This window comes from Podarcis melisellensis (genome assembly GCF_964234715.1).
Source record: "Podarcis melisellensis genome assembly, chromosome: 9".
In the NCBI taxonomy this organism is placed as follows: Eukaryota; Metazoa; Chordata; class Lepidosauria; order Squamata; family Lacertidae; genus Podarcis; species Podarcis melisellensis.
Genome location: NC_138541.1, coordinates 50,273,057 through 50,289,123, shown reverse-complemented (window position 1 = coordinate 50,289,123; position 16,067 = coordinate 50,273,057). Strand labels below are relative to the sequence as shown.

The window sequence follows — 16,067 nt, the reverse complement described above, 5'->3', positions numbered from 1 at the left end:
CCCATAGAACTCATGGAGACATGCTTCTGAGTAGACCCGTGTAGAACTGCCCTGTTAAGCCGAGTGCTTGACGGTGTAAGGGGTGTGCGCACGTTTTTGTTTGTTTTGGCTTGCTCTTGCTTCTTAAAGGGCTTAATTTTGGTGGATGCTTGGTTCTTCCGGGGAACCTGTTTTTTCCTCTGAGCCGGTCTCATTCCACAGAACATGTGATGCAATAAATCAGTTTCCAGAGGGGCAGTTGCGCTGAACTAACAACAACAACACCAACAAGCGAGGTGGTGCGCAGCGGAGTCTTACGCCGCCTTTTAATTATTAGCCGCTTTATGGCGACATCAGCTTTCGCGGACCAGACCCTCGATCCTTAATGCGCATCCACAGCTAGGTGGCGCGAGCTGCGGTAGCTGGCGGGCAGGCGAGCGCACGCCGCGGGTCCCTTGAGAATGCGCAGAGCGCAGCCCTTCCGCCCGCGCGCAGTCCCTCCCTCCTCTGCAACTCCGAGTTCCAGGCCAACCCCGAACCACTGGCTCTGCCCCGTGGCGCCCTGTGACTGACTGCGCCCGGCCTTCCTCCGCGTCCTCGTCCTCCCAAATTCCGATTGGCTGTGGGCGCAAAGGAGAGGACGTCGTCTGGTTGGCTGGCCAGCCTCCTGAGGGTCCTAGTGCCCCAGCTCTCGTTGCGCTTGCAGGAAAGGCGGGCCCGACGCGACGTAGCCACACGCTCTGCTGCCGCTGCCGCCACAGCTCCGGCCGGGGGTATTTTGTTTTCTTTCCTTTTTTTCTTTTTTGCGGGCTGCTTAAATAGGACGGGCCGGGCGCTCCAGCTGCAGAGCGCCTCGTCGTCGTAGCCGTCGCCGCAGCCGTCGCCGCTTGGCCAGGGGCGAGACGAAAGCAGGTGGGTGAGTCAGCCCGCCAAGACCGGCGCCTGTCATCCCGCAAGGAGAGGGTTGAGCCCGGCGCGCGGCGGGAGAAGCTTCCGCGGCCCGCGGGGACTTTCCCGCTTCTTCCCCCGCCTAGAGCCGCTTTCCTCCAGGCGGACCTTTCCTTCCCCGCCGCCGCTGCCGGGAAAGGGGGCGGGGAAGAGGGGGGCGCCCCGGCTCGAGAGCCGCGCGTCAGGAAGCTGAAGCTTTCAGCGAGGGGCCTCCCCGCCATACATAGGCCGACTGGAGAGGCGGCGCCGCCGCCACGGTTTGCGGGGACCAGGCGAGCCTTGCCATCGAGCCGAGGTCGGTCGCAGCATCTTCGGGGGGAGGGGAGGCCTTGGCGGGAGGTGGTTTGGGGAAGATGATGGTCCAGGTTGTCTAGGGCTCTGGAGATGGCTGGCACTGGGCTCCTCCGCATGCCGCCCCCGGCGAGACTGAAGGCGCAGATGGACGCAGATTTTCTCATTATGGTGACGGGGAAGTGGTTTGTCTTTTGGACAAGCGTTTGCTGCATTCCGAGGCATCTGAATGTCATGGCAGGGAAAGGGGAGAGTAATCCATTTTTCTCCACCGCACTTGGAATGTGTGTCATTTATTATTATTATTATTATTATTATTATTATTATTATTATTATTATTTGCCACCACGCTAAAACTAGGAGAGCTTTTGCATATGGGCCTGTAAAAAGGTGCAGCTAGTGAGGTCAACAGTGCTGCCCACTTTACCACTAACTTGCTCTCCCTTGGGCTGACTTCTTATCACATGATGGAACTTTCCTGGCTTGCTCAAGCACCATCAGGGTTTGGTAGAACAGCTCAGTATAACGATATTGTTATTTGGAGGTGGGATCTGCCTTGCAGCGGTCCTTGGACAGCTGCCCAACCAGTTGGGATAGGCATGAAATGCTTTTAGGTAAAAGTGTCTAATGGTAGCATTGCTGCAGAAATAGTAATTTATTATGGACCAGGCCATTCTGTTCCCATTTAGGATTGCCATATTTCAAAAAGTAAAAACCAGGACACCCTGAAAGTTGTCAAGCTTTTTTTTTTTTTAGGAAGCCACTGAAATGCTGTGACAGATCGGTGCAGAATATTCAACAAGTTTAGCAATTGATGTAGGAATCTTCTTCCTTGAGGATAAAAAGCTGTGGCTTCATTTCAGTATTTGAACAATGGTGATTAGGCTAACCAGAGCTCATTTAGAAGCATATTCATGGTGTTTTACTGTTGGATATGTGTCAGCTTTGGTTGATGGTCAGATTATTGCTGTGGTGGCTTAATGGTTTAATGTCAGCAGAAGAGAGGACACAAGAGGGAGAAAGGAGGGAGTTTGATAAAGGAAAAGGCAGACATAACCCCTATAGTTTCACAAATTTGCCTAAGAGTAAAAGATGGAGTAGATACCTTCTGAGTGGATGTTTGCTTGAGTCGTATTTCTTAGTGCAAAGTGGTTCCAAAAGCAGCTTAATGAGACTTGCTGGGGTTTTTTTCAAGGTAGCTCTTAACTACATGCTAAAAAGGTAGCTATAATCCAAAATATGCTATATTTTCAGTAAGGTAAAATTAGTCTTTGATCTCTTAGTGGAGTGCTTTTCGAACTAACATTTACTGTCATTACTAAGAGTCCTGTTGTGCTAGAGGGCCTTATGCCACTTGGGTTCCTCACTTTTAAATGCTCTTATGGTGCCAGAAGTTCTGGTACTGTTTCTACTAGTTTGCTTGCCATAGGACTAGAGTGGTGGCCTTGTTGGGCTTCAACTCCTATCAGCCTCAGCCAGCAAGGCAAACAGCCAGGGATGATGGGTGTTGTGATACACTTTCAGTTGAAAGGATAGTCAGCTTAGTCATGACTTACAGCAGGAATAAAACTTTTGAGGCTAACAAATATTTGGTTCCACAGATTTTTGTCAGTCACCAAGAATGAAGGACTTTAGTCCCAGAAAGCTCATTCCCTAATAAATTGGTCTTTAACCGTGGCAGAACGTATGCCAATGTTGCCCGGGGTGGGCGCATGGGACGTGCCCCTGAGGGGGGCACGTGCCACAGTTCAGGGTTAGGAGAGGGGTGGGGAAGCTGCTGCCCACTCTCGTCTTTCTCTCCACCATCAGGTCAGGCCTGACCCAGGGGTGGAGTTGTGCCAGGTCCAAGCACTGCAGCCAAGGTGTAGCTCCTTCTGGCCAGGATCCGATGAAGGAGCCTACTTTGGGGGCGCCTGTTTGCGTTTGGGGCCACGGCACACACACACACACACCCTCCCACGCTACACCTCTGATCCTTAATGTTTGTTTTTGGTTGTTCTGATAAAATCATACTGTGGTCTACTTTACAGGATTGATGTGAGGATAAAGCAACTACCAAACACTTCACCAAACTTAAAATGCTATTAAAACAAGTAGAATGGTGCAGAGAATGGTCCAGATGAGTCCACACTCAGTGTGCAGAGCTTATATGTAGCATACTTAGGATCATGGATAACACCTGCCTGTACCCTCCACCCAGGCTAACCTGTCCTAACAGATAGCCACATACTGCATTTGCTGAGGACCCACATGTAAAGTCTGATTTTTGTAGGTCTGAATATGCTGGTTGTGTTCCCAATGCTTTTCTCTTTGATTTTCAGATAGACTTTTTCCCAAGATTCCAAACTTGGTCACCCCTTTCTCAATTCAAAAATTGGGAGTAAGCAGGTGGGAGACACATTTTATTTTCCTTGTTCCTTATTTATCAGTTTTACATTTATATCCATTCCACCTTTCATCCAAGGAACTCAAGGTGGCACTCACGCACCCACTTTCCCCCATGTTATTCTTGCAACCACCCTGTGAGGTATGTTAGATTGAGAGACTGTGAATGACCCAAGGTCACACAGGAACCTTTGTGCCTGAGTGGGCGACTTTTATCCTGATCTCCCAGGTCTTAGTCCATTTAATATCCTTCTACTTTATTCCACATTCTGGAAAGAATGTGGAACATATAAATGAATAAGCTGGGAAAGGAGAATAATATATTTCCATAGGTTTGGAAACTTATGGGGTCCCTTTTTTAGCAGGCCTGTGTGGATCACCAATTCCAGCCTTCGTTTCTAACCAATTCAGACTGCAATCCTGCAAACACCTATCAGGAAGCAAACCCTATGGGATTCTGAGTAACATACAGTTACTGTGGCATGAATCTGCACAAACAATTCTGAACCAAGTTAAGCTGCTTGGTTAGGTGCTCAGTATTTATATAACTGCGGTGTTTGAGCGTCTACCGTTTCCTTGAAAAGGAGCATAAAAGAAAGGGCCAGAACAGTTAATGGACATGCAGCTTTTTTCTCCCATTAGAGAAGCAACTGTGACAGCAAGGACCTCTTCTGAACCAAAGATAGGCATTTTTCAGTTTAGTTACTGTAGGCGTTTGTAAAACTGCAATGATTTGCAAGGAAGGAAGATGGGGAAAAATCAGCGACCTCCTAGATGCCCTGCCAGGTCCAGTGACCGCCAAAATTTTGGTGAAAACCAAAATTATACTAGCTGTTAAATTGTTGTGCTATATAAATGTGCCTGAGGAGACCAAGATTTGCCCATCAAGTACTATATACTTGTAGCCTTTTTGTAGCAATATAGGTGCTCAAATTTATCCACAGCTAAGTTACAAATAGATTACTTGAGAAAAAAACATTTAAAAGTAGGAATACGCTAAAACAAAATGTATCATGAAAATAACAGTGCAATCCCACTCTATTGAATTCCCTATTTAAGACCTGTTGAATTCAATGAAGCTTCTCCCAGGTAAGAGGGTTAGGACTTGTGGCCTTAACTATGTGTTTGTTGCATAACTATACTGCTTAAGACTGCAGGTAGGGTATAAACCTTCTACATTTAGCAAGCTAACATGCAGAGCAAAAGGTCCTAGCTGTGTAACAGGGCACCAGTTGATCTCTTTGTAGAAAATGTGCAGAATGTTAAGATGAGTAGAGTAGCATTTCGGCAGGTAGTTCATTCACAAGTAATGCCTTTTTTGTTACGATGATGTTGACTCTGAAGTACCTATTTCTCAAGGTTATGACATTAATTCTCTAGAAGTCATGTTTGCTTGTGTCTAATGAGGTGTTGTCCAGATGCTGGCTTGAGAGAACATAATTTGCAGCTCAGTAACCTGGAATTCTGAAGCAACACACAGCCAGGGTCTGATTGTGCTGTTTGCTGAGACACTTGTAGTCACTGTAAAGATACACAAGACTTACTGCCATTTTAAATTGTTGGGAATTATGAAGACATGAGTTAGGTTGTATCTAGGTTATGAATCTGTAAGAAACTAAAACAAGTTAACTTCTGTATTCATCTGCAAACTAACATTTAAAGTGCTCTCCAAACTTTGTTTCAGCAGCAATGGAGATTATACTTGCTTTCAGGCAAGAAAAAAGAAACCTTGTGGCTAAGATCTCTGCTTGGTTATAGATGTTTCTTTAGATGTTGCACATGGTAACAAAACTAGAAAGGAATAAATCACACAGGGACAACCAGGGGCTCTTCTGAGAACAAGTATATCAATGTTGAACAGCAGACCTTTTGAAGCTCATTGAGGGTCGGGGCATTTGTAGCTTATTAATACAAACCCTCTGTGTAGCGCAAGGGTGTGCTTGTCACACTTTTCTCCTGGCAAAGAAAGAAAAGTATCAGGAAAGTTACATGGAATACAGAAATCTTCGTATTTTTTTGAGAATGATCTCTGCTTCAGAAAGCTAGACTTTGTTTCTTGAAATTGCTTGGGTAGATTATTGAATTCCAGTGATACTATTTTAAGACTATCTGCATGGGTTGCTAGATAGAATGATGCTCAGTGTTTAGCAATGCATTGTCTCATAAGCTCCGTTGCTAAGCCTTCATTGAATTTTAGGGCAGTGGATTTTTTTCCTGCTCAAGGCAGAACTTGACCACAGTCAATTCTAACTTTCTTGCTCCATCTTGTGAATGCGGAAACATCTATATATGTTATTTAAATATCACTTAAATTTCCACACATACGAGCTCCACTGTTGCTACCCAAATGCCTTGGTACCAGCTGAAAAAATGCCTGTGTAGACCAAACCATAAATGGCTACTTGGAACTGCTGTTTTACCAGCCTTCCAGACCATGGACCTGAATGCTTGGCTGCTGCTCTTTGTTGAGTGTTAACCTAAATTGAGTACCACTGGCTGATTCATTAATCACTGTCAAAATAATGTTTCTGATCTGTTTCATTTTCCGTTTCCCCATTGTGCTATTAAGCAATAAATGGACTTCTGCCAGACTATTGGGATTTTTTTTCTGACTTACATTCTGCAGAAGTAATAGAAAAACTATTTCATTTGCACTGAGAATTGTTTTAGCTAGCTTGATGCCTATCTTAAGACACACCAATGTCTTAATGTGGCTTAGAACAGATTTCTCAAATATGACCACCTGCACTTGTTTTTTAAAAAGATTAAGTGTTCCAAAGGGAACCAAAACATGAGCAAAAATTTCCATTTCAATCAGTAGATTCATGTTGATTAAGCATTTCTTCACCCCAAAGATAAGATGGGCTAAATTGGAACTTTAAATGGGGGACTTGCACAGCTTCTAGTAGCCCCATGTAGGTAGAACTGACTCTAGTAACAGAGCAATGGCTCTGATTAAGCAACTCATGCAATTATTTTTCCCCTCAATCAAACAGCAGAGTGGGAGGGAGAGAGGCTATTGGCTCCTGGGTTCTAACGCTATAATGAAGAAGTTGACAGTTGCCCTCGAACGATGTCTGCCTATTGGCAGACAAAAGGAGAACATTCTGCCTTCTGTAAATAGATTATTGTACTTGCTGGTAGAGGAGGAGGAGCTAGGAATGGCTGCATTCAGCCAACTTGGCTGACTTCCACAAAGCTGAGTTCAGCTGGAAAGACCACATCTTGGCTGATTCAGTATTTTCCTTATTCATGTGTCAAGGAGCTTTTGGCTGGCTTGAAGCTTAGCATTTATTAACTGAGCATGTTATAAGACAAGGACAGAAACCTGCATGCACAGCTCCCTCACTGAGCACTCTCTTCTAAAGCTAAACATTTTGGGTGGCATTTGACTAATTTGTACTCGGAGGAGACCTATTGAGATCAGTGAACTTAAGTTAGTCATAACTGACGAGGTCAGATAGCACCCTTTACTCTCTAAGTAATGACCATATTATATTTAAAGGGAGAGTTGAATGCTACCATATACACAAGATGCTAGTCCTGTCCCACATATAAAGTGTGTGTTATCTGGATGTAATATCTCGGATATTGTCCTTATCCTCAATGGACTTCAATATTACATATGCCTGCAAAAATGTTTTACTTCCTTAGCTCTTGGGTGTAGAACTGAAGTATAATCCCATTTGCTATATATCAAGTACTGTATATTATAATGCTAATACAACATACTAAACTATGTACCCTTGACTCGTAAATTCTACAACATGAGGCCCCTGAAGATCATCCCCAAGTAGAAACTATAAACCTGGGAGTGCAATTCAGCATGGACTCACGCTGCTTCAGTCTAATCTAGAGTTCACTGTTAATACAGACATCACAGAAGCTCTTTGGATACTGGCTTATCCATGGCAAGTTGGACTTTGTGTTTTCTGACTGAAGTGCTATTAAATCTTATTGGCTCCTAAACTTGACACAATGGGAGCTAAATTTAGATGTAAAGGGGTTTCCCAATAATTTCATAATATGCTTAACCTTTAGTCTGAAACAGGAATTGCTAATTTCAGTGAGCTATGCTTCCAAATGGAGTGTAGGCTAAGGAGAATATTTCTCAAAATATAGGAAGTATATAACACCTCATTGCTTATCTTAATTTTCTCTTGCCATGTCTAGTATCCTTAGATGACCTATCTCTGCATAAGGTACATCTAACTTATTGGCGTTACTTTTACAGGCGCTAAATAAGTTGACTGTATTTAATTTCTTTTTAAAAACGTCACATTGCTCTTTATCATATGGTCTTAAGTGTTATTTTAATGGCAAATTGGCAAGCGTGTTCTCTTGCACACCAACTCCCACATACAAAAAGGTGGGGCGAAAACAAAATCAGCAGCAGTACCAGTTGAACTAGGACTAACTTTTAATGAGGAATGTAGACACAGTTCAGGAAACAAGTTGGTGTACATTTTTGGCATGTTGCATGTACAAAAGCGTGCAAGTCGAAGGATATGATGGCTTGATTTGAAGGCTTTGAAAAAAGACCTCGCACCCAAAATATCAAAGAGCTTGGTGAATTGGGGGAGGGGGTAAATTGACTGTGGTAAGTCTTTACAGTATGTGTAAGAATAACTTGGCATTCATGTAGCGATTAAAGCATATTTTGTTTCTGTAAACCTTCCCAACTATGATGCAAGCTAGACTGGTTTTCTTGCCATATTGCAGAGGACAGCGATGAGACTTTGAGTATACTGGCTTGATATTTATTTATTAGAGAAGAGAAGAGCCTGGGGGGCTTCAGCTGGTAGCATCCTGCCTTACAGCTTGTGCTTCTTAACTCCTGCACTATGCAAACCATCTTGGCCTTCAAATTAATCTGCTCATTTTGCTGACACTATTATTGCTAGGCCAATAATTTGAACTAAGGGGAATAGGCATTATAGACTGGAGAGGTAGGTGGAGGCAGGGCTGAAAGGCATAGCAAGCAGATGACCTTAAGTCGTACACATCACTTTGGACCCTGCTCCCATCAGATCAATAAATGGTTCCAGAGAAGCTCAGGTTAATCAGAAGTTTCCCAGCACCTTCTTATGGAGAACATTGGTGGCAAATGAGCTTTTCTGAAAGATTGTGCACCACTATTGCTCTTCTGATCTACAGTCATACCTCATGTTACGTTTGCTTCAGGTTGTGCGTTTTCAGGTTGCGTCCTGCGGCGACCCAGAAGTACCGGAAAGGGTTACTTCCGGGTTTCGTTGCTCACGCAGTCGTGCAAAATGACGTCACACGCATGCACAGAAGCAGTGAATCATGACCCGCGTGCACAGATACGGGTTGCATTCTTTTCAGGTTGTGAACGGGGCTCCGGAACAGATCCCGTTCACAACCAGAGGTACCACTGTACTGAACAGCTGCAGAAGAGTGTCATGTGTGTTCTAGGCTGTGCTATGCTGAGTAGGTCTAGTCAGCCACCGCTTGAACACTTGGAATGTGCAGCCTAGAACAGTCAGCAGAATCCTCTGCAATTTGCATGCGGTCTGGCAGCAGATAAACCGATGTGGAAAGTGTTCACTGAAGGCAGTCTGAAAACCACTGCCCTAGTGAAAGATTAGATGCCTGCATCAAATGCCCACAGTACAATTTATCACACTCTCAGCTGAAAGACTGTCAGTAGCATATTTTTGTCTACTGCATACAAATAGCTGTCAAGGTGTGCAAAGTGATGTGCCAAATAAGCTTTGTTGGACTACATAACTGCTGAGGTATCCATGCCTTGTAAGTCAGATATGTACATGCTAAAATTTGAGATAGGAAACTCAGCAACTATTTAAAGATGAATCAAGAGGAAAAGTGAATGTCTCCTGTTAATCAAATCAACACTTACTTCACCACCAATGTATGCTGATAAAACATATCTATGGTATTTTTATGTGCAAAAGCTTGGGCTGCTCAAATGCACAGGAAAATAGCTTTCTGCATGCTTAAGAACAGGGGTCGGCAAAGTTTTTGAGGCTTGGGCCGGTTCATGGTCCTGCAGACGCCGCAGTGAGCCGGAGTGCGCTCGCACACACGAATGTGCAAACGCTATTTCCGGCGCTCCTTCCGGCGTAGAGGAGGCATGCGCAGCTTCCCATTGGCTGCAGGACCTTCCTGCAGCCAACGGGAAGAAGGTCAGTGTTGGGGAAGGCGGTCCCCGCTCTGCTCTGCGCTGGTTTAATGCAGCACACAGGAGCCAACCAAGTGGGCGGCGGGGGTCTCTGAGCGGGCGGTGGGGGCCCATGGGCCAGTTAAATGACCCCTCATGGGCCACTTGTGGCCCATGGGCTTTAGGTTGCCAACCCCAGCTTAAGAATAACAAAGCAACAAAATAGTAATAAAAATAACAGCATTGCTTTGCATATTTTATTTGGACTCTGCTTTACTTACCAAAACACCCCAATGTGGCTGGCTTAGTGCTAACACACACACACAAACAACCCCCAGATATTTAAAACACGTACAGTGGTACCTTGGGTTAAGAACTTAATTTGTTCCAGAGGTCCGTTCTTAACCTGAAACTGATCTTAAACCAAGGTACCACTTTAGCTAATGGGGCCTCCTGCTGCTTCCGTGCCTCCTGCTGCTTCTCATCCTGAAGCAAAGTTCTTAATCCAAGGTACTATTTCTGAGTTAGCTGAGTCTGTAACCTGAAGCGTCTGTAACCCGAGGTACCACTGTACTCTAGAAGCAAGCCAAAAGAGCAATACCTCCTTGAAGCAATTCTATTTAGAGCAACCCTTACCTTTTGACCTTGGTTTTGAATGTTAAGGCAGCATGTAAACACCTGATTGCTTCCTCCTATCAAGTGCAGTAGAGAGATTAGGCGGCAAGACAGGGTTAATGTAAGCCTTTAAAAGGGGCCTCTTTGACGACCTGCGTGAAGTAGTTGTGCAACCAAGTTGGCCATGGTCACACTGAAAATCATTATTGTGTGCAAAGAGCAGGCCATTCCCGTATCAGCCTGCCCCATACACTGTGCTCTTTGTTGGAGGTGAAGTGGGTGGCAAACATTTTCAGTTGCGGCACTCCATTTTGAGAACTCTCTCTTGCAAGGCTTGCTTGGCCCTCTGCATTGCCATATTTTTGACACCCAGCAAAACCCTCCCAGACCTTTTAGAATATTTTACAGTCTTCAGAAGACGTGGCCTAACTGATGCTTTCACGTACTGTTTTGTTGTTTTCAGAACCATTGTCATTGTGCCCTATATTAAATTTTGTAAACGGGGGACCATAAATAAAAGGTAGTACAAAAATCCTTAAGTGAGCTAGTGAGCATGGCTCATGAACATTGACAGTTCGTCCCTGGCACTTGCCCACTCCATGCTTAGGGCTGCAGAGCTGATCATCAGGCTTCGCCCTTACACTGGAGAAACTGCCGGGTAAAATTGTTGCATGAAGGAAGCTTTCCACTGTCTCTCCCCACTACGCCCCCCCCCCCGATATATTTTTTTAGCTTCAAACCCAATTACAGCTCTGTCCTATTTGAGTGAATTTTTCCCTCTGGGTATATTAGTAGGTAAGCTGACAATGCTACTCTATAACTGCCCTTGGTTATTACAGCCGGAAAAGGCATTGATACGCAATGACGAATGGGTCCAGCATTCACGAGCTTAGTCTTAAGAGCCTGGCTGGAAACGAGCTTGCGTTGCCTTTTCCCACAACTGCATTCATAATACTGTATCTCCTTCCCGGTATAGTAAAACTGTCTTCATCTTCACTGCCTTGTTCCAAAAACCCCACCAGCTTCTGCAAACAAACTCTCCATGCTGACACGTCCCCCCCCCCCTTCCCTTTGAAAAGCCTTTTTGTCAGCCTTCCTCTGGTGATAGGAATGAGCTGATGATGGGCATTAATGAATGTCACTGCCAGTTGTGAGTTTCTGAGGCAAACATTGTTTGCTTCCTAGCCTGCCACCCTCTGTGTTCAGTGGGGTGACTCCCGTGCTCTCTTTCCATTGGCCCTCCTTCTCTTAGAGCTAAGTATGGACTGTGCCTGCTAGTTACCTTTGCCCTAGTGGGCAGAAACTTATTAAGTGTAGTCACGTGAATCATGTCCTGAGGGACCTTGGTGTGGAGGGAAGCGTCAGCTGAGCAGGCACAGCAGGGCTTTTAAAAAAGGAAAAAGGAAAAGAAAGGGCTGTTCCTACTCTGCAGTGTTTGCTGGGGATTTAAAGGGACCATTAGGATAACAATACAAGCTTAGTTAAAAGAATTTTTATACACAACTTAGGCTAGCTTGCACTCTAAAAGCACTGGAGGAAAACAGGGAGGAAAACAATTGCACACAGGGACTTAAAAAATAATATAGCTGCCATGGAAGAGAAAGGAAAGAACTACTGTTGCTTTTTTGTCTTTCAGCCTGGCTCTTCCAGCAAATTCTCCATTTTCCAAAAGCACAAAAATACAGCAAGAATGTATTTTGCAAACTTTGGGCACTATGGCTAACAAAGTGTGGTGCCTGCCAACAGCTGCCTTAACAAAGAAACAGAAATGTTAAACGTAGTGCCTTTGCCTGTTCAAAATCTCTTGCCTTTCTGGAAGAGGGCAAGTGGCAAGAATGCAGATGTTTCCAGCTTTGTATGGTGGTAGAGCATGAGAATAGCTGTGTCTCCCTCTCTAGGGGGGGAAGGGGGTTCTTTGATAACACGTTGGGTTCACAACTTTTCTTTTTTGTCAACAGATTGCTGCATTAAAAAAAACCAACAAGGACAAGAGATCACAATGCAAGCTCATGAATTGTTTAGGCATCTGCGAATGCCAGAACTTGGTGACGTAAGGCAGTACGTGCGCACTCTCCCAACAAACACGCTGATGGGATTCGGTGCTTTTGCAGCTCTCACAACTTACTGGTACGCCACAAGACCCAGAGCTCTGAAGCCACCATGTGATTTAGCAATGCAGTCTGTGGAGGTGGAGGTAAGGAATCGCTGTCTTTCATCCCTTGCGTATTTACTTGCAAGATTAGCATAGCATGTTTCATAAAAGGGTTTTTTAAGCTGTTCTGTGATGCAATTATTGGATTAAGGCATTGCTTTGAATCTGGTTGTATGTGCCAACGTGCCACCCACAGTTCATACCAGTCACATTCCTTTTGTCCCCAGAGCATATAGTTCTGTTGCAGCATTTTATATAGCTTTCTCATATTGATTGCAGCAGACTATTCTGGCAAGGTCTAGGAAGTGTGCAAAGGGAATGACTGCTTCATGTGCTCAGGAGCGAGGGCTAGGGAGCTATGCAAGGCAGAAAAACTACATGTTGGAGTAGGCTTGGTTCAAAGCATCCATTGATTTCTGAGATGTAAACAGCTCAGAACCTTTTCTGCAGCCATGTAGGTTTGAAACAGATACTTTTCTAATGTATGAGGAATCTTTCTGGCTGGGTGTACCAGATCCTTATTTCTCCCTACCCCTGCTGGCAAAGTTTGGCAGGTGGCTTGTACTGGTACTGTTGTCGATGTACCCTCTGATATTTCACAGTGCTGCTGTAGCACTGTGTTGCCCTCCTTAGGCCAACTACAGTAACCACAGATGGTTAGTTTCCAGTTGAACAGGGATAATGTGCAGTGTTTATTTAATTTATCTCTAAATCTCCCTCCATCTTCCAGGATCCCAGGGCAATTTACAGCATGCACATTAAAACAACAATAAAACCATTCATAAATCAGCAATTCAGATAATACAACCATACAATTAAAACAACTATGTCGCACCAGACAACTTCACTTTCAGCTGGTCTCACCAAATCAGTTTCAGTTACTGAGGTTCATGAATTATTCATTTTATTTAAGTGCATTTGCATAATAACACATTTAATAGTAAATTGCTAATAAAACCACATGCAAAACAAAGTGTGCCTCTTCTGTGTTGTTCTCTCCCTCTGGGCTAGGCTGGTGATGAGTCCTTTTACCCTAGGACAGAGAATGAAGATGGATTTGGCCTCCTCAGGTTGGCAAGATTGTAGCTGTTCTTTGGTTTTGCAGCACTGGAGAGAGTGGAACCAAGTATGCACAGTCGTACTTGGATACTTTAGAGCAGGCACGTCCAACAGGTAGATCGTGATCTACCGTTAGATCACTGGATGTCTGTGGTAGATCGCTTTATACTTTGGCTCCCCTAAAAAAAGCTCAACACTTTTGCCCTGCACCCCCCAAAACAGGGCTTTCCTTCTTTAAAAAAAGCTCAAGAACTTTGACCTGAACCCCTCAAAAACGGGGTAGATCAATGCCAGTTTTTAACTCTGTGAGTAGATCACAGTCTTTTGGGAGTTGGCCACCCCTGCTTTAGAGGACAGTTTCTCTTTGTGCTTTCTCCTTCCCTGGCTGTCTGGCCTGGTTCCAATCCAGGCTCATTCTTGCAGTCAAAATATCCCATACACTCCAATACAAGTGTGAAATAAAGGTCAGTAGCAATTTCCTCTACGAGCAACTTTAACAAGCAGCTTTGAGCAAGGGGCCTGGGTAGGCTTTCACTATCCTAGTTGCCCCAGACATGACCCTTGGCAAACTTCTTTGCATTTTCTACATCTTGTGCCAAGCATAGCTATTTGTGAATTAGGAGACCGTCTTTCCATATAGACAGAAATTTTCCATCTACAGGGTCCCTCTGGCATTCCCTTTTCTGTTTAAGTACATGTTCAGGGATTGTGGGGATTTCTTCCAGCCCTACAGGTTTTTGGGGTGGTGTCCAGCATTCTTACACTGTGATTCAGCCAATCACCAGACCACAGGTACCAAAACATTTTGAACACAGAGATACAAAACATTGTGATTAGACAAGGCACCTGAAAATTATACTTGATTAGCTGTACTGAATTTCTTTAAATACTCTCCTGTCATTAGTTGTACAGTATATACATCTAGTTAGATCCATGTGCAATTTCATTGTGTTGATGGCTTTGTTTTCTGCATATACAATTAAATTTTTTGGTTCACTCATTCATTTTCATGTTAATGATATTGGTCATTAATTATTGGTCACTGTGTAGTGTGGATCTTTATTTTTACACTATTCTTAGGAATTGCATGTTTTCATTCTTTTATACACCATACCCTGACCAGCCAAAGAGGAATTTTGTAATGTTTTGTAATGTTGTAAGTATTTTAATAAAATAAATCTGAAACAGCCTAATTGAAATGAGCTTGATCTCTTGCCGCAGTATACTGGAGCAATACTTTTCAGGCTCATGGCATTAAAACTGATTGTGTGGATAAATAAAAACCTTGTGGTGAACTGGCTCATACTTCGCTTTGTCTAGCAAACTATTATCCTGGATAAACTGGGGTGTTTTTGCTGAATAGGAACTGCTAACTTAGGTCTGATAAGGTATTAGTAGGGTCCTTTTCAAAAAGTCAACAGATCTTGCCCATTATATTTTCCAGAGTGCTTGGGAATAATTCTTGCAAATGAAAATCCATTATCATCTGTTGCTATTTCATTGCACTTGCTGCAAAACCAATTTGATGTGTATGGAAGAGTACATCTGGTTTATGGATTTTGAGTACACTTTGTACCTTGAAATTAAACTCTGATCGGGACTTCTGCTCATTTTCTTTATCAATTGATAGGTCTGGAAGTCACTGTGCTTGAGAAGACCACTATTTCTGAGTGCAGGGCAAATAACTGAGAATTGAGGTGTGGGTATATGCTTGCTTCTGATTCTAGTCCTATTTATGCTGAAGCTCATAAACTTCAACAATAATTCCTTCAAGTTTAGGTTAAGTATATCTGAATAAGTACTCCAGTAGATGGCAAGGAATAAATGAGGATGTAGGTCTTGCACTTCTAATAATTATGAATTTTAACAGGTTCTGTTCTTTTCCTATTAGTGTCATTAAAAAAGAAAGGCTCACATCTGATGGAAATCCTGTATTTAAGGCATGCACACTAAAGCCATCACTAATAGTATCAAATGAAGTAATAAGCTTCTATCAGACAATGTTTATGTAAAACAAAAGGAAAAACCTAGAGAAAATCTGGCTGTTATTGGTTTTTGCAACTCTTGCTCCTACTAGATGACACTTCCTTAATGGGTCCAGGGTGACCAGTCATCACAGGCCGGAAGGATTACCTTATATCCCATCAGGATCACTCACTTGCCCAACTTGTACTGACCTTACACCGTGATCAGATGTAAATGTTTGACTCTACTAGCCAAACAAGAAGCATATTTGTGTTTGCTTCCATGGAGTAACTACCAATTCTTTCTGGAAAATTCTTGGAACTGCAAATAAATTGATATTTTTTTTTATGCTAGTGCACACATATGGCCAAACAGAAATAGCTTCACCATTTTCTCCAGGAGCTTGTGAATTTTGGCTTGTGCATACCATAACCCTGCTCCAGAGGATCTAATGCCACACTGAATTTCAGAGGCAGCGTTCTCAGTGGTCCAGGGTCAGAGACAATCCTCTGCTCCAAAGTCTGGAGAAGC

General features: G+C 43.8%; 1 protein-coding gene across 2 annotated transcripts in view; it reads left to right on the top strand.

Moving 5' to 3' along the window:
• The first annotated feature begins 540 nt into the window (after positions 1 to 540).
• The window catches only part of ACSL1 (acyl-CoA synthetase long chain family member 1), a 43,927-nt gene continuing 28,400 nt past the window's right edge, over positions 541 to 16,067 (top strand). Inside the window, exons 1-2 of one of the 2 annotated variants that reach the window (XM_081926358.1) lie at positions 541 to 891; positions 12,319 to 12,554. In XM_081926358.1, coding sequence (XP_081782484.1) covers positions 12,360 to 12,554 — 195 coding nt within the window. In that variant the 5' untranslated portion in view covers positions 541 to 891; positions 12,319 to 12,359. The remainder of the gene's footprint in view (positions 892 to 12,318; positions 12,555 to 16,067) is intronic. The other variant, XM_081926357.1, reaches the window with a different exon arrangement.